The 19277-nt window shown below is 37.4% G+C and overlaps 2 protein-coding genes across 3 annotated transcripts in view; one reads left to right on the plus strand and one right to left on the minus strand.

Moving 5' to 3' along the window:
- The window catches only part of kcnq1.1 (potassium voltage-gated channel, KQT-like subfamily, member 1.1), a 38788-nt gene extending 26401 nt beyond the window's left edge, over window positions 1–12387 (plus strand). For both annotated transcript variants that reach the window (XM_084405606.1, XM_084405607.1), the window contains 5 exons: window positions 5204–5279; window positions 7280–7374; window positions 7623–7669; window positions 7859–7920; window positions 11154–12387. In XM_084405606.1, coding sequence (XP_084261732.1) covers window positions 5204–5279; window positions 7280–7374; window positions 7623–7669; window positions 7859–7920; window positions 11154–11369 — 496 coding nt within the window. In that variant the 3' untranslated portion in view covers window positions 11370–12387. The remainder of the gene's footprint in view (window positions 1–5203; window positions 5280–7279; window positions 7375–7622; window positions 7670–7858; window positions 7921–11153) is intronic.
- A 4326-nt stretch (window positions 12388–16713) lies between these two features.
- On the minus strand, window positions 16714–18307 carry cdkn1ca (cyclin dependent kinase inhibitor 1Ca). The gene is made up of 3 exons (XM_084405622.1): window positions 17634–18307; window positions 17416–17503; window positions 16714–17199 (listed from the first exon to the last, which is right to left on the minus strand). Coding segments are annotated over exons 1-3 (624 nt in total). The 5' UTR covers window positions 18169–18307; the 3' UTR covers window positions 16714–17198.
- Between the last annotated feature and the right edge of the window lie 970 nt (window positions 18308–19277).

A 19277-nucleotide genomic window follows, 5' to 3' on the forward strand; every position in this document is an offset into this window, starting at 1 on the left:
CTGATATTTGGGATAATGTCCTGTACGGCGCAGCAGAGCCCTCTAAAGCTTGTGATTCTCAGATCGTGGCTAATCAGAGCGCTCTTCCCCTCCTCTTCCACAGAGCTATTCTTAGACACACAGGGCCCCCATGAGCCTTTTAGTGCCATAGTGCCACAATCCTGCAGCCTGTGGCGCAACACCGCCACACAAAGGTCTTCATCCTTTGACTCGCTGAGACGAGTCACAAGAGTGCACATGGCCTCAGTGGGGGACTTTGTGGTAATTGACATGTGTTTGTGATTTATCATATGATGTAACAAAACATTGGGGAGGTATTGAGTATGCAGGCCGTTTCTTTCGGATAATTGAGTTGTAAGTTATATCATGCAGTTAAAGTCTCTGAACTTTAAATAGCTGGTCCCACTAGAATTAATTGCTGCTTTTTAAAAAAGCAGTATATGTTTTTTTAAAAGAAGTCTCTAATCCTCAGAAACACAGCATTTATTTGGTCAAAAATGTAATTAATTCCTGTGATGACATTACTATCATTACTCAAGTCTTCAGTGTCACATGATCCTTCAGAAATCATTCTAATATGCTGATTTAGCACTCAAGAAACTTTCTTATTATCTTATTTCTTATGTTGAAAAAAATTTCTTGAGAAAATCACAATATATTTTTTTCAGGATTCTTTTATAAATAGAAAGTTCAAAGTATTTTGTTGCAATGTAAAAATCTTTACTGTCACTTTTAATTTCATTTAATGCATCCTTCTTGATTAATAAAAGTATTAATTTCTTTATAAAACCCCAAACTACCCCAAACAGTAGCATATATATAATGTAAGAAACTTTGGGTAAACGCCTCTAAAAAACAAAACAAAAAACAAAACCTAAATTAAATCAAATTTACAACCTGTAGTTTTTGACCCCTTTGTATTTAATGCCTGAGGTTAAAACGCTGAAAACATACAAAAAATGGAAGAATAGATTATACAATGGATTATTGTATGGATTATATCTCTTAATTGTCATCCTTCTGTAATTTTGCATGCTCTCATTTTATAGTCACACAACTGTCTGATTGAGTTTGTCTTTTTGCAGTACCAAGGAGGCCATGTTGGTGTGAGAGAGAGAGAGAGAGAGAGAGAGAGAGAGAGAGAGAGAGAGAGAGAGAGAGAGAGAGAGAGAGAGAGTATGGATGCTTTTTAGTGATAAGATTAGACTGAAGCCCGGTGATTGTTATGTTTCCTGTTTATCTACATTTGATTACACTCAGATTAGCTGAGGCCCTTAGAGGGAGGTCAAATAACAGGCACTTTTTCCCACCTAAAACACAATAACACCCTAGATAAAATGCCACTAAATTTCATATCACCCTTGCAGGTTCAGTTATTTTTTTGCTGCTTTATATAAGACCTAATTTAGTCGATAATATATCCTCCCTGAAGCTTCTCCTTCCCCTCTGAGTTCTTGGTATCTATCCCCAGAATCAAATCAGTGTAGCTCTAATCAATACTAAAGAAGCTGCCCATGTTGCCCTAAGGAGCGGTTGCTGACCTCGGATCAGGTGTTCTCTCATCTAGCCTCCACTAATGAGTGTTAGTAGATGCACAGAAGGGTTGATGTCATTTTCCAGACGAGATCACCTCCTCAGACCAAATGTTGTTGAACACACCCCGTTAGAGTTAATTGGAGGTGGGGAGTTAGACCCTTTGGCCTGAAGTGTTGATGGTACTAATGGCATGTTTATTTCCTGTCCCATGATGTACTTCTTTGATCTTTATTTGGGGCGGTTATGATGGCTTTTGTCACAAATTTGACATCACTTGCTATTTACAAGGACAAATCACGCAAACTCAGACCTTGGCTTGTCTTTTGATCATTAAAAACGTCACAAAATGGGTTGATTTTGGGGTTAAAGTAAATTTAATTTATGGTCTGTAGGTAAAATCCCTTGAAGGGATAGTTCAGCCAGAAATGAAAATTGTTACCCTCAACCTCATTTCATTCCAAACTTTCCAAACATTTCTCAGTTTTTGTCCAAGCAATGAAAGTCAGTGCGGTCCAATGTTGTTTAGAACCTCATTAACTTTTACTGTCTGGATGGAAAAAAGAGTAAAAAATAAAACATTCTTCAAAAATATTTTGTGTTCCACAGAAGAAAGAAAGTCATGCAGGTTTTGAACGGCGTGAGCAATTTTTTCAGTGACCTATACCTTTAATACTTTTCTCACAGGAAGCGTTGATTGTGATATTCTTGTGGGATTATGTTAATGCATTGTTTTGTAATAATCACTGTGTCAGTACATTAAGGTACAAAATGCAGCGTTGCTGCACAATGCTGATTAGACAAACGACTCTTGTCACTGGTGGCCCTCCAGTGGATATGCAGTTACTTTCACATCTGGCTGCTTTTATTTAGCAGACTCAACAAAAAAAAAGATTGGGAACGGAAGGGAGATTTGCAGTCTGCCTTCGGCAGAAAGAAGACCTCATATGATCGCCTCCTTTTCTCTTTCTCTCTCTATCTGTCGGTTTGTCTGTCTCTCTCCATCTTTTTCTTTCTTTCTTTCTCTCTCTGTCCCAGTGGGAGTCTTTCTCCCTTTGCGTACGTCTCCACCAGTGTTCGCCATTAGCCAGGCTTTGTGCCAGCACTAGAGGCAGATGGTGACCCTGCTGAGGTCATGAGACCAGCGTTGCTATGCTGGTAACCATGACTGGAGAGAGGAAGTGGCACTGCCTCAGGGACAGATGGGGTGGTTCCCATGTTCTATCTCTTGTGTCCCCCACCTCTCTCTCTTTCTGTCGTCTTTCCCTGCTCCATTGGAATGACAAACAGCCAGGGAGGTATGATTCCTGAACTCTGTGCATATTGCTGGCAAGATTCCAACTTGAGTTTATCAGTTCGGATTCTGTAGTTTCAAATGAGTAATGTTCCACCAAAATGGAACCACCCTACCATGTTAAGCTCTGAGGTGCATGTGAATATCAAACTGATCATTATACCATAAACATTTATAGCTCAAGAGAGTCGTTCAGCACTTGACATGAAAAAGAAGTTATTTCCTCACAGTTTCCACAAAAATATCAAGCAGCACAAATGCTTTCAACATCGATAAGAATCAAATCATCATCATTTCTGAAGGATCATGTGACACTGAAGACTGGAGGAATGATGCTGAAAATGCAGCTTTGCCATCACAGGAATAAATTATGATTTAAAATACATTAAAATAGAAAACAGGTATTTGTAAGTGTCGTAATATTTCACAGAATCACTGTTTGTTCTGTATTTTTCATCAAATAAATGCTGCCTTGGTAGGCAGAAGAGACTTCTTTCAAAAAATTTTATTTTTATTTTTAAGTATGTCTAAAGGTTTGGACACACCTGGGTGAATGTTTCTCATGGTCTAAAGGTTTTTTTGAGGTTGCTATAAATGTAATATTTAAATATGTACATACTCGAAATTAGTTCAAACTGTGGCAATATTAATTTCTTTACAAAACTGATGTTTTATTTTTATTTTTTAAATAGATAAGTTGGACTGGAGAGTGAAGAAAAAGCTATTTTGATTTAAACATGGTTGAACATTGTTGGTTACAGCATAACTCCTAAACTTCCATCTGTGTTATAGGCCTATTATGATTAGTTAAATTAATGATAGCTAGAGTTTAACTGTGTCCAAATGTTTTGACCCTATACATGGAAATAGATCATAAACTATGTTTGACTATATGCATGGAAATAGATCATAAACTGAGTCATACTAAGAATGCAAAATAGCTTCAGTTTTTGTTATCTGGAGTTTTCCATTACCACCTCTCCTCCTTTTTTAAAACTAACTTAACAGACATTTGCATTGCTGTGGGTATGATAATGTTCAAAGCTATTTAACTACTGGCAATATTACCCAAAGGGATGCTGGTTGAAATCTAGAGTATGGCACCAAAGAGCAGTAAATTGGCAGTTGCCTGGAGCACGGCATATGCCTTATCCCTCATTTCCCTGTAGCCCGCAGCCAGGGAGAAACCAGAAACTGTCAGCCAGCCATGTCCATTAAGTCAATGAGGCTTGATAGCCTGCAGCCAGTCTACAGCTAATGCATTTTAAAAGAACTTGTGTGAGTGTGCTCCGTCTTTTGTCAGAGTGACATGCAACAGACACGAGCCTTAGCATGCTAACATGATACAGGCATGGATCACGTCGAGACTGGCACGCGGGAGCCGACATGCAAGGGAAAGTGTACTTCTCATACTTTGTCTTTCTTGGAGACAATGTTCCATTCCCCTATAACCTTGGGTCTCCTGGGAGTCAATACCCTCCCCCCCCACCAAATCTCAGGGCTGTGGTTTTTGAAAGCTTTGAAAAGCTGAGAGAGCCTTGTATATTCTCTTAGACACTGTGTCCTGGTCGTGACCCTTGTGCTCAATGACCACTTGCAAAAGTCCTATACATAAACAGCATCTGGAGTGGCTCAGGGCTGCACCTGAAGGCGTTGCAGAGACTGATAGGATTGTTTTGCAAATGATATTGAAATTGTGAAAGGTCAGTGATTGTGCTACGTTAGTTTGCAGTGACATACAACCAATATGTCAGAGACCACATTTATGACTAATTCGTACGGTTTCGTGATAGGAGTTAGGGGTGGACCTTACACTACTCTAACCCTAACATAACCTTAACCTGCTTACTTTTGTCTAATAATAATACATTTTTAAATGATTCACATTGTACAAATCCATAGGAAATCGCCACCTTGTAACATACTCACGTTTTCTTGTGAGATTAGATTGACTAACAATAAGATACAATAATAATATTAAATATTTATTTGATAATCTTATAATAGTTAATCCAAAAATGACATTTTTATTCACCCTCATGTCATTCCAAACCTGTATGACATCATTCCTTTTGTAGAACCAAAAAAGAGGATATTTTAATGGAAATTTTGAAGGCTTGTATGGGGGCAAAACAATCATTTTCCTAATTATTTTTCTGTTGCAAAGAAGAAAAAGAAAGTCATACAGGTTTGAAATGTCACGAGGGTGAGTCAATATAGCTATAATTAAAACAACATGTTAGCTATAATGATGACAACATTTACATTTTTATGTGAATTAACTGCTGCTAGGTGATCAAATTTCATTAAATCGAAATGTAATGTAAATGTAAAATGTATCTTTCTTAATACTAATCATAACACATAAACACACAGGTTGCGGGATTCCCATCGAGCGGTCATTCGTGTGATCCAGATAATGTACTACTTTGTGGCCCAAAAAAAGTTTCAGGTAAGATTTTTTGTTTTCTATTTGCTACAACCAAAATTTTATGAATTTGGCATGTTACATCGCTAAAATGAGCAGAAATGCAGATTTTTCTTCTCTTGATTGTGGTTCAAGAGCTATTTTGCTTATTTATATTTAATTACAAAGAAACTTTCAAATTCAGGTTTCAAATCATGAGCATTCCTTGATCAATTTCAGTGTAGTGAATAAGGTGTCTTTTAACACATATTGAAGAGAAGACCTTGTGTTGGGCTCCATTCAGTCACAGCAGATGCTCTGCCTGAGTCCTCAAAAATACAGGCTAATGTCAGAGGATTACCTTAATAGCTGTCCTACACACTTTCTCCTCCTTTGTGCGATTGTGCGACACTTGATACTCGTTACTGCACTTTGTTTGTCTTCTCTCTTTACCCTCCCATCCTCTCGCCATCCATTCATTTGACCCGCTTGCCTCAGTCATCTCTCAATCCCCTTATTTTCTCCAAGTCCTTCTCCCCTCCTCTCACACACTCTTGCGACACAGAACACACACTTTGGAGTGTTTGTCAGATGCTGCTGGCTAGATTTGCTGTGTCTGATGTCATGACAATGTTTACCCTTCTTTGAACGGCTCTAGCTTCTCCTGAATTGGGTCATTTGTGCCGGAGATGTGTGAATGTTTGGTTATTTCACCAACGCTGATCAAACTGAACTTAAGTTCTAGAAAACCGGAGCTTCACACATCTTCCCCATGTTAGTCAGGAAGTTCAAATGAATTAAAATAGCTATAAGCATTATCACCTGCTCAATCTGCCCCGAAGGCAAAAATGTAGCTTTTGATCAGGATGTTCGTTTGGTTTCAGCAATGGTGAATCATTTTCCTCAAAGGTGAGAATCAAGAGGAAATATTTCCCCTCTGGGCTCGTTTGATTTGGGGCTGGTTGTATCAAGTCAACCGAGGTCACCCTTATGATGAACTGATTCTTTCAGACTTTATTCATAAAGCTTCACTCTCATGAGGGCCAACCAGTGGGTTTGTGGGGCCCTAGGCAAGATCATATCAAGATTTGATCATAAAAATGTATGAGTCTATGAGGGAAAGTCAAAGTGTATTTTAATTAATTCTTTAAATTTAGAATCACTTTTTAAAAAATCTTTTGCAGTTCATTGAATAAGTCCTGCACTGTGGAAATTTAAGTATGAAAAGTACAAACAATGCATTCTCTCAATTAATATGATTTCATAGAAACGGCATGTGTAGGAATGATGCGATAAGAAAAATCTTAAAACCTTTAAATATAAAAACTGTATTATAAAAAGAAATGAAATATAGGTCATATGCACATAAACAAAACATATATATACGTCCATGTACTTTATTTATATTTATTTTTATTTTATTTTAAAATATATACACTGTCATTAAAAAGTTTGGTGTTATTAAGTTTTTTATTAGTAATTCTTTTATTCAGCAAGGATGCATTAATTTGATCAAAAATGACAGTAAGGACTTCTATAAATATTTCTATCTCACAAAATGCTGTAATTTTGAACTTTTTATTCAATATTTCATCTAATCCTGACAAAGAAATGCATCACGGTTTCCATATAAATATTAAGCAGAAACGGTACTATTATAGGCTAATACATAACTATAATAATAAGAAATGTTTCTTGAGCAGCAAATCAGCATATTAGAATGATTTCTGAAGGATCATGTGACACTGAAGACTGGAGTAATGATGCTGAAAATTCAGAATATTACTGTTTTTACTGTACTTTTTTGATCAAATAAATGCAGCCTTGGCGAGCATAAAAGGCTTCTTTCGGTTTTTTTGACCGGAAACATTCAAACGGCAGTGTATACTTATTATATATTAGTATTTTATTATAATCATTATATTATATTGATTAAAAACAGATCTAAGTAATAACTATATGCACAAGCAAAAAAGGCAAATACAGTGAGTGATGAGTGCAGATGTTATATCTTCTGGTTTTTGTATGCATGTGTGTTTTTGCAGCAAGCGCGTAAGCCGTACGATGTGAGGGATGTCATTGAGCAGTATTCTCAGGGTCATCTCAACCTCATGGTGCGCATCAAGGAGCTACAAAGAAGGTGGGATGAGGACTCACTTTATCACCTAGCAGCAGTTAAGCACATTGGGAAAAGTGTTTACTTTAACATGGCTATACATGGATGACATTTTATAGGAATATTAGCAATATAAATGACTGTTTCATGACCTTTGGGTAAATAAAGCTGGGGAGTTAAGAGTACATCCATCTCTGTCACTATTCCTCTCACTTTTCATCTGCCATTTCTGTACATGAACATTTCACATGACGCACGCTTGGTCCTAACAGGCTGGATCAGTCCTTAGGGAAGCTGTCTTTCTTCCAGACAAGTTCAGGTAAAGCTAGGTCATTCATTACACTTTCTGCTCTCACATTCCTCAACCCCACACCATGATTTGCTACAGTTTGACCCCTTCGTTGTTCTTTATGTTGCTGTTTATTGTTGTGTTGTAGTCGTAGTGCACATTCGTGTTTATGGAGGGTTTTTATTATGTTTTTCTTGGCTCTATTTTTGTCTTCTGTAGAACGCTTGAAAGACAAAGGCACAAACACTATTGGCTTCAGACTCAACAGGATGGAAGACAAGGTAAGCACTTGAATATTTGTCCTACAGCCAGAGCAGGGTTTAGCTAAAGTTAGTAAGAAAGACATTTATACCATTTTTGCGTTGGAAAACATGCTTTTACTTTATAACTATTGAGGGTTCCCGTATCTGAAGAAAACACCAAAAACTCACAATACTTAAAAGAGTCCAAAAGTTCGTAAACCACAATAGGCCAAAAGTTGTACAAAATAAATAAATTAAAATGGGCCCACAGAATATAGAGGTGAATAAAAAAGCCAACAAAAAAAAAGCCAGAGATTTATTGAGGAAATTCTCACATTTGCTTGTTTGGATTCCAGTATCCGAAATATCTCTTCAGACAATATTACATGCTCTTGAACTTTAGCAATAAGTGTAGAAACCAAGCGCCTCCAACAAGTTAGTAAAATAATAACAAGTCCCAGGTCTTAAGTTTACGTGCAAATGCGCACAACACCGTTGGTTCAGCAAGGATTCTATAGATAAAGATCTGCAAGCTTCATTCATCAAGCCTTACCCTGGAGGCAGAAGAAATCTTTCTCTGCTTTCAATCAAATATCACTTTTTGAAGACTTCTCAAACATTCTCCATGAGTGATGTGTGCTGATAAGGGTGTTAAGACTAAAAAGAACAGCTTTCTGGCTTCTGTGTGTGTGTGTGTGTGTGTGTGTGTGTGTGTGTGTGTGTGTGTGTGTGTGTGTGGCCTCCCATGGCCAATAGAATGACGGGGATTCAGGAGCTCTACAAACACTCTGTCTACTGTTCATTTGCCACTCCAGCCATAAATCCTTTTACAAACAGATCTCATCCTAGACAAGAACTCGAAACAGCATACACACTTGTTCACGTGATCTCTCTCTCTCTCTCTCTGACTTGCTTGCTCTCTTTCTCCCTCTCAGAACTAGCAAATTGACTCATTTTATGAAATGCCAGAAAAAAGCCTGTTCGACCTGTTTACAATTCTTTACTGAGAAAGAATAGAAACACATTTTTTAAGAAGAATTTGATCTTTTTTTTTTTCTGTTTTCATAGCTGACATATCTTTAGGGAGTGGTAAAAAATGTTTTTCGATTTTGCCGCCTACAAATATTAGGTGACTTGTTTTCGATCTCATTGACTCACTTTTATTGACTTCATCATGCTAGCCATATCTCTATGACAATGCTAGTGATTGATGCACTGAGTAGTCCCAGAAGGACATGTCGTAAAGAACTGTTTGAAAATGTTTCATTAGCTGTAGAGGCTGTGGACAGGATACCCTGCCCCTTACAGTGTCATTCTTCTTCCCATAATTCTGTGGTAAACAGGAAGCAGGCAGTGACTGGCATAAACAGGAACAAATAGCCTTAACTTTTATTCAAACACCCATCTGTAGAACTCATTACTGCATCACTAACACAGTCTTCTGCCTCCACTCTGACTGGAATCTCTTCACATATAGGGCATCCCTTCTTTTTTTTATTTTATATTACCTTAAGATTGTTTTTTGTTTTGCTGTTCAAATGTTTGGATTTTGTAAGATATTTTAATGTTTTGTAAAGAATCCTCTTATGCTTAAAACAGTATTATTGTGAAATATCATTAGAATTTTAAATAACTGTTTTATATTTTAATACATTTTAAAATGTCATTTTACATTTTCAGCATCATTACTCAGTCTTCAGTGTCACATGATTCTTCAGAAATAATTTGTTGCTAAAAAAATATTTCTTATTATTATCGGTGTTGAAAACAGTTGTGCTGCTTAATACTTTGTAATAGATATACAGTATTTACATATATTTGAAATAGAAATCTTTTGTAGCAACTTATTTCTTTAAAAAAAAAAAATCTTATTAACCCCAAACTTTTGAACAGTGCTGTAAATGTTTTTATGGAACAAATATTTAAAATACATTGAATCTGTTTAGACTATGAGGAGCAATGTACTGTATGACTTTATAATGTTTTCCCATCAAATTTATTTGAATGGCTTTCTAGTATTTAATAGTAAATTACACTTTTTACAGTGTCCCTATGTTACATGTAGTTAAATTTTGCATAATTAACATGCAAGTAACCCTAAACCTCTTACGCTAAAGTAAGTGCATGTAGTTAATTAATTACTCAGTACTTAAATGTGTAATTACACTGTAACACGGACAGCTTAAAAATAAAGCGTAACCGAAACTAGTTCTACGGTTTGCAAGTAAAAAACAGTAAATGTAAACTTTTATAGTATCATGACAAACTCGTAAGTGTGAGTAAATGTTGAAAGAATTTTTCTTTTGTGTGAACTATCCCTTTAAGTTTCGACTCAAGATCTTGTTTTTTCTCCGTGGTTAGTAGTGTTCTAACATTCATGTCTATATGGGGAGCGACTGCATATGTTTACCGAGTCTCCTGCCGTACGCTATATGTTTGTGCATGTGTCCATGTGTTTGTATGTGACTGTGGTACCACTATCATTGTGTAAACTGTGGGCCAGCATGGACACACTCGTCTGGTTATTTCTAATGGGGTGTAGACAGCCCTGGCTCCACACGTCACTTAGCTTTAACCCAGCGGAATGACATTTGGCTCCCCAACTGTAAAATGAAGAATTACAAGTATTTCTCTGACAGTTTTCTTCCTTTCAAACATGAATCCCTTTAAACATTTAACAACAATTCCCACTGGTTTTAAAATATGTTTAGCTTTTTAGGCACATAGACAGTTAGCCTACATAAACAGTACTGAAGTTAGAATATTGAACTACGTTTTACTAGAAAATACTATTTTAGTCGTTCTGCTTTAAAAGTTCACTTTTACTTCAATGTGTTACTTGGCATTTTTCAGTGTGCTCTGACATGTTTAAAAATTGTTATTATTAGTTATTTTATGAAAATATGGCACAAGGTGTAGTTAAGTGGCTTAAGTGTAGTTCTGACTGTATTATAGTGTCCACTCATTTCAACCATGTGATTCAGTTAACAGCATGGCCTAATCTTTTCATTTAACTGACCTTTTTTTTCGACTATTCATTATCACCTCTTTGATCAAAGTTTAATCTCGTTTACGGCATATATAAGGATAGATTAATTTCTTTTGCTAGACTGTTTATACAGATGGGACCTTTTATCAGTTGCTGGTGTTTTATGGCTTGTATGGACAAACCGTCTCTTGTTTGTGACGTTATTTACCCAGACACCATGATGACGTTATTTTAGACAGTGTTTTAAAAGATGTGCTGAGACCACACACTCGTTTCCCCGCAGATCACACACATGGACAGGACACTTAACAGCATTGCAGAATCTCTCAACCTGATGTTGGCGAGGGAGAGACGGGGGGATCTAGCCAAAGGGAAGGAACAGCGTGGCAGCCTCTACCGACAACCAGCCACCCACAGCCTGTCAGTGCCGGACAGACAGGACAGCCTGCCCGGCTTCGAGCAACTGTCCACACCAACTGTTATTCATGAGGACAGCTGAGTCTAAAGCTAAAGGACCACTAAATCACAAAGTGCCTGATATTCGATCAGTTTTGGCTAGAGTTAATGTAAGATATTGGGTCTGGCTCAGGTTTAGCATCAGCTGATTTTAAGATATCTTCTTGTCTGAATAATTCTGTTCATCTTTATATTTTGTCAGACAGTCGGATTTCTTATAAAGCATCACGTAAAGCAATATACATATTTTTAGCATACGATTGTGTAGACTTTGAGTTTTTGATATTGATTATCCAGTTGTTCTCTTTTAAAAGAAGAGAGTTCCATACTTTTTGTGAGCGGTTTGCTCTCTTAAAAATAAAGGTTCCAAAAGGGGGTTTTCGCAGCAATGCCATAGTTGTTTTGCCCAAAGAATCTGTTCTTAAGAACATTTTAATATAGAGCATTTTTCCTCTTTAAAGAAATTGAAAGTTTCCATAAATGTTAAAGGTTCTTCATGGAACCACAAATGCCAATAAAGAACCTTTTTTTTTAGGAGTGCAGATGTGAATAATTCTGATGTTATTTTGGAGTGTTATGAATTGACAAATGTCTTTAAATGATTACTGTTGACAGGAACAAAACGTGTGCTGCCTGTGTTTATGAATCACTAATACGCTTTTTAGAGGCACACAGATTTGTGAATACTGTTTAAATTCAGCTGGATAAAGACTTTTCACTATTGTCTTCGCAATCAGGATTTTTATTTATGTTCATTCACTAATATGAATGTTCTATAATAAATACTGTATCCTAAAACAACACTATTAATTCAGTTCTCCAGTAAAATCCATTACAGCAAAAACAGCCCTTAAACGCCTGCGCCAAATACAAGCAAATGACTTTGGTTCTTAAGCTCAAAAACTTAGCAATGACACTGATGACGATGCAAATCGAAACCTTTTTGCCTTTGTATTTGGCCTCCAAATAAGGTTGTTTGTACTAGTAAAATTCCATTATCAAGAAGTGCCGTTTTTTCTCACTGTCTCAAAAAACTGGTCCTAAGTAAACCTCTTGTTTCTTCTTTCTCATGTTTGCAGTGCTTTAATTTCCACCATGTTTTCGTGGGGTCAAACGCCTTGGCTATTCAAACACAAGTGTGTGGGCAGTTCGGCTTCCCGCTCTTTTCCTTCTCCGTCAGCCCAGAATGCTGCTATTTATGCCCGTGTGGAGGCATTTATGGCCTTCAGGAGCAGTTGTTGTCTTTTTTTCTAAAAGTCTTTCGGTGACACTTTCAGAATTCCTTTAGAACATCCCGACAGATCAATGACTTATGCAGCACACGACCATATGGGGAGCACCGTGACCTCTGATCTTATTGTCATACATTTGCTTTCAGGGGTGAGGGGCATTGTTGCTATGGGGATGACTACATGCGCACCCTTTGACCTTATCCTGGGCAGTAACACGGCTGTCCACTCCGCCTTTGTTCGTGCACAGCTTCTCGCATGGGCCATTGTCACCTGTAATATGTGCAACAAATCAGACATTCCGTCACATACGTATTCATGAAAGGCATGACAATTTTGTCTTTATTATCTCTCTACCGCAATCGAGGGCGTAGGATTATATCTCAGAAAAGCTGACGTAGCAAACCAGGATGTCAGCTTCCTCTTAACCATTTGTGCCGACTTCATCCTAATTGAATAAAACCATCCGCCACATGCATAATGCTATATCTGTGCCATATTCCACAAAAAAAATGTCCCAAAAGGGCAGAGGAATTAGACACTTTAGAGTATACCTCTTCATGGCAGGACAACTATGTCAACAATGGAATGGACAGGACAACAGTATTGGCAGACACCACAGAGAGCAGGCCTGCTACAGAGGGGGTCTGGCCCATATGCCGCCAGATAAATGATAAGCCTTTGTTATTCGTTTAAAAGGACGTACTGCTGTCACTGTCTCCGGGACCGCTGAGCAAACTTTGGGACCAAATGCCATTAATCCAAGCTAGTGAACCCATAGAGGTGTATCCAGCCTTGAAGACACAGCTTGCCAGTGCCTCCGCTAGTTTTATGGGTTTTATTAGTGAAAGAGAAACAGCTCTGAAATGGAGAGGGCTACAACACAGAGATGAATGGTTTGATGGTTTTGCTGCAAATTGCAGGTGTTTGTGTCAAAAAGGGTAGCAATGTTGAGAAAGTGATGTTCCTGTTGTATATATAAACGAACTGCAATTAAGTGGGGAACATGAATTGTTAAGTATGACTTACTTTGTTTTTATTTCATTAACTAAAATTGAAGAGGAAAAAAAAATCAGTGTACACTGTAAAAAATATTTGTTGGTTTAACTTGAAAAAGTAAGCTAACCTAAGTTAGTTCATACAATGAAGGAGATTGGTTTAATCAACATAAACTCAAAATATAATTGTATCTGGTACCACATGAATTATCTAAGTTGATTTGACAAAAAAAAAAAAAATGTTGTGATAACAAAGCATGAAAATAATGTTTTACTGTGTAGTTTTTGGGTACAAAAAAAACCCACAAAAAAAAAAAACACTCTAAAGACATCATCATTGTCATAGTATTTACAATAGGCTATTTTAATTATTTATTTTAATTACTTGATTATATTTAGTAGTTTACTCCTAAAACTAAGTTCTAAAAGGGGTTTTTCGCAGTGATGACACATTTTGGATTCCCCAAAGAACCTGTGAACATTTCTTAAAAGATCCACTTTTTGTCTGTTCGCAGAACATTTTAATAATCTAAAGAACCCTTTCCACTATTATAGAGCCTTTTGTGGAATGGAAAGGTTCCATGGTTGTTAAAGGTTCTTCATGGAACCATGATGTCAGCCTTTATTTTTAAGAGTGGGGCTACTAATGCCGTGTATTTTGTATTCAGACGCACAGTATTTCCTGTTGTGTTTTAGTCAAATAAACGAGCATGATTTAACTCATGTTTTAGTCGGAATAAAAGGATTCGAATTGAACTCTTAACTTCATTTAATGATGTACAGACTGCATGGGCTGAATGAATGCGTCTCTGTGGGATTTGCTGATAAAAGTCGAGGTCCCATGAGCCTGAGGAGGTAATCCATCTGGTCAGGAAACCCAGCTGAGCTATAACGGAACATATTGGAAACCCTGTCAATCTGGACATAATGATTTTAGTGTAAAAGCTCAAATAATGAGGTTCACTTAAACCCTGGGGGATTCCTCACATTACAAGTCACATAATTTCGTTTATTAAAATCCACGTTTTTCATTAATAATTATGAAACAAGTTTGTGTAATATTAAGCCAATTTCATAGATGCTTTAGAGGTAGCCATGCCGTGCATCTTTCTCAAAGGTATATCATATTTTAACACGCTAAAGATAAAAATTCGTCAGAAGAATTTGATCGCAATTGCTTATTATTGTTATGCTTGTACTTTTATGCAAAATCCTATTACATCGCCGGCAGCTTCTGAGTTATAGGGACTACAAATTTATCAGGCTACCTTATGTAGGCCTATTTTGGCCTGCTTGTAATAGTAAAGGCTAATTGTTCATTATTATTATTAGCCTATTATTGATGTTAATTAAGTTTGCATGCACATTGCATGTTTACATATTTATTTAAAGTGTTGCCGAACAATCTTTATGCAATTGTCTCCAAACGTTGTTCGTTTCTTCATTTGAACGATGGTCTGTCGCTGTCATCGCGCACTGGAGTAGGCTATCTCTGTTTTCTTGCACACGACTAGATACGGACTAGAAACAAAAGCAAACAGGATTTGTGAGCACCGAGCGCTTCTGTGAGAGCACAAAGCCTCATTTGCAGGTGAATGCGATGGCACTCGCTTCGCCTTACGCCTTTAGCTGCCTTTGTTCCATTTCGCCTTTTTTGGTGCCAGATGGTCATGGAAAAGGGAAACTTCTTTAGAGAAAGGCTATATCTAGCGAAACACTGGCACTCTTCACCTAGCCCAAACGTGAACGACAGAAATGAAAGGGGGGAAATCTGAGTAGCCTGTCTGTAAAAAGAAAATCGTTGATAAGCATTTTATTTTTATTTTTCTGACAAAATGTGAGTTGTTAAAGGCCCAAAGATGTAAAAGTGTCAAATCCAAATATAATCCAAATAAACTTTCTTCCAGCTTTATCCAATTATCGGTCCCTTTCCAGTCTATGATCAACGTTTCAAAGATTTTTAAATACAAACGTAGCTGTTCATACTATTTTTTTTTTTTTTTTTTTACTCTATTTGGTAACACTTTATTTTACAGTGTCCTTGTTGCATATGTTACATGTACTTACCGTAGTAATAACAGTAAATTACATGCAATAATTACATGTAACTAACCCTCAACCAAATCCTAATTCTACCCTAACCCTAGAGTAAGTATGTAGTTGCTTAATATTACTCAGTACTTAAATATATAATTACACTGCAACAATGACACCTTAAAATAAAGTGCAACCCACTTTTTTAAGGTGTCCTTGTTACAGTGTAATTATACATTTAAGTACTAAGTAATAATATTTAACTGCATGTCTATAGCCTACACCATTTAATTACTAAATGTAACTTGAAACAAGGACACACAAATAAAGTGTTAACTATTATTTTATTTGACATTTGATAGCCTATTGCTGTTATTCGTCATTTAAAATATAAACATGTAGCCTATAATTAAAGAGCAATTCGTAGAAATGATAACCTGGTAAAATTGAACGAAAGTTAAATTATTATTATTTTTTTTAAATCCAACTGGATACAGCCTATTCCAGTTTTAACTATAAGAAAGTTATAGCCTACCTATTTTGCTCACAATTACATTTCGTTTTGGACACGAATATATTTTATCTATACCGTTTTTGTTCTCGTTTTTTTCCATTAGCTTTTCCTCTAACTCGATGACATTATAAAGATCTGGCGTGTGGTGGTATCTATAGTAAATGCTATTCACGGATAGTGTGTAGGTGGGGGGAGGGTAGGGGAGGCAGGTGGTTGGCGTGTAAATAGAAGGAGCCCATTTTGTTCGAGTCTTGGTAAGTGTTTCATTAGCGGGATAGCTGAGAGGGTGCTGAAAATGAAGGTCTTATGTGGACAAAGCGGGGTTCCAAGGGCACCTGCCTCCTTCATTATGGAAAGAAAATGGCATTTAAATCCTCCCTATAGCACGCAGCTGCCCGCATATCCCTCCCCACAAACACTGAGGGCGGAACAGCTGAGTCCCTCCTGTTTAGAGGCCAAACTCTACTCTTTTTGTCACAGGCAAAATGTTGACGCCTCAAAAGTGTAGGGCAAATAATTTTTTATTTTTTTCTTCTTCTGCCGTTTACCCACATCCCATGATCCACACAATAATGTGACTTTGTCAAGAACACACGTGAATACGACCAGGTTAGCAAAAATATAATTTAATTTACACTTTGATTCAAAGGTACAACGTGAGCTACAGAATATATTTTAACAAACACGGCTCAGAAACATTCTTTGCATGATGCTGCATACAAAACTTAAATAAAACAACTTAAAATATGGCCGAAATAATTAAAAACAATAACAATAACTGTAAATAATAGAATAACCGACTATTGTGAACATAAATAAAATAAGTTAGTATATTTTAAAAAAATAAAAATAAATCAAAAACAAAGTATTGCTCTAGTCTATTTAGAGCAGTGTGGCCTAGCCCGCTACACATGTGGAAACAAAAGAAACATAAAATTGCACCGTTTAGACATTGTAACACTGCAACAAAGTCTCTGTATTGCTACATATGTTCAGAGAGAGAGAGAGAGAGAGAGAGTGAATGTCTCTCGTCCCCTTGTTTTCTTTCATCCGCTCTGCAGATAAACACAGGTGGACTGATGCATGGAGTGCAAACATCTGTAAAGCAAAGAAAACGATAAAATTAACATTTGTTCCACAGCAAACAGCTTTACATTGGCGACAGACATTTACATGGAGGTGAATTAAACCGAAAAAGTCGCCAATCACTTCCACGTTTAATGCAATCAGTAGCCTAGGCTAATAATAATTGTTATAATCATAATACTAATGCAATTATATAGACAGTTATATATGCACAGAGTGGATACGCACCATCTTATTGTTTTGCGTGGCGTGACTTCAATGCTGGTGGGATCATCCTGCTTGGACTCCAGGGTCCTTTTTCTTTTCGGGAAGAAGTCTGGTGGAAATCAATGTTATGTGTCGTTAGACATGTTTCGCTGAAGATCACATAAAAAAAAAAATAATAAAAAAAACGTGACACTTAAATTGTCCGTTCTTTTTTATCTATATCGTTTCAATGCTTTTACCTGTAATTTGCGGCGTGCTGTTTCTGGGGGCCTCTGGGATGAGTGACCTCTTTCGCCTGTTTCTGAGGACTGAAGCGCGAGCTGGTTTTGAGTTGAGTGCACCAGAGAGGTTCTCCTGGTTGAGCTCGCTGGGTCGACTTGGGACGTCCGCGGATTCTTGAACTACCGGACTCCTGGAAATCCCGTGTAACCCACAGTCAGCAGTGCTGGACGCGTCTCCTGCTGCGTTAACAGACGCCGCGGCGCGAGCTCTCTTATTTTGCACTTTATCCTTGTAGAAAAATGGCATAGCGTCCTCTGAAATCGCCTCCCACTCGTAATCTCCAGGCAAAGGCGAGTTGGTCTCAAAGTTAAAATTCCACCGGGTCTGGTCTCGCTCGGAGATCTCCTGGAGTTTGCGTTTCATTTCACAGTGCAGCTCCTCGTGATCTACGGGTCCGAAAAGGTTACGGCAGACCTTTGTGCGGGCGAGAAGAGGAAAGGTTCTCCGTGCAACATGACGCTCCAGATTGCTTGATACGTCCACGTTTGCCATGATGCCTGAAAGTCAATGCCGCGAGCTGACGCTTGTTTAGCTCGTGTTGTTTGTAGTCTGTTTATATCTGTGCCGGTGTGGTTAAAGGCCAGCGTTTGTACGAGCAAAGGCCTCCGATTGGCTAGACGGACACCACGCCCTGTGTAATAAACCCCCCACCAGTATCGGCAATGTTTAGAAAACCACAGTCCGAAAATTATGGACCATGCATAAAGGCCATGAAATAAATTATTGTTTCAGAAAAGGAAGAAAAAAAAAACGGAGTAATTTCTACCAATGTGTAATTTAGAATTATGTAGACCTCCTAATAGGCCTAAATAAATTGGAGAGAAAAAAAAATCATAGTCTCTCTATATTATTTATAATAGGCCTATACAACAATAATAAAAAAAAGTTTATGCAACATAAATATTACAACAATATAAATTGTAGGCTATTATGATATGAAATTAATATTTATCATTATAAACATTTGAATATTCTGAATAATTGGTGCCCCATGGGTTTAGTTTGAGCTAGCTATTATCTTCATTAAAAATGTCTGGCTCAGTATACACAATAATTACTTCAATGCAAATTATAGTTTTGCTTCAATGGAATCATCTTTAAATGCTCCGGGGCGCCGAATGTTGCTGCATAGGATTCTAAATGCTCCATTCCTATAGTTCGACTTCGACCAAATATTTAAAATGGTGTTTTCCAATGCCACAGTTTCCAGGCTTAGGGTTAGGCTAGTCATAATTTGTTAAATGAGTGTTAATGTCGGAATATAATATCGAAATCGAAATGACGCGCACAAATCTACACATTGAATCTAAATCCAGTCAAAAATATTTCTAGCGCATTTCTGACGCCTATGGGCGGGGTCCACTAATGGCGCGAAAAACTCAACCAACCAACCAGGTGTGACTCGAGCGATGATGACGTCAGGGGCGTCCGCAAGATGGCTGCTGCTGCAAACGGACAACGAGAGCCGCCCCAAATTCCCCAATTATTATTAATTATATTATGTACTAGTAGCCTATACATTTGTGTGATATGTTGTATGATTATTTACGGTTATGCTACTGTACACTCTTGTACACTAGCGAAATTCAAGAAATAACCCC

The sequence above is a fragment of the Rutilus rutilus genome, assembly GCF_951802725.1.
Source record: "Rutilus rutilus genome assembly, chromosome: 3".
NCBI lineage: Eukaryota > Metazoa > Chordata > Actinopteri > Cypriniformes > Leuciscidae > Rutilus > Rutilus rutilus.

Coding starts and splice junctions, on each gene's coding strand:
- cdkn1ca (XM_084405622.1), bottom strand. CDS start 18,168: ATGGCAAACGTGGACGTATCAAGCAATCTGGAGCGTCATGTTGCACGG. Junction 17,504..17,633: donor CAGCACGCCGCAAATTACAG/GTAAAAGCATTG, acceptor GATTTCCACCAG/ACTTCTTCCCGAAAAGAAAA.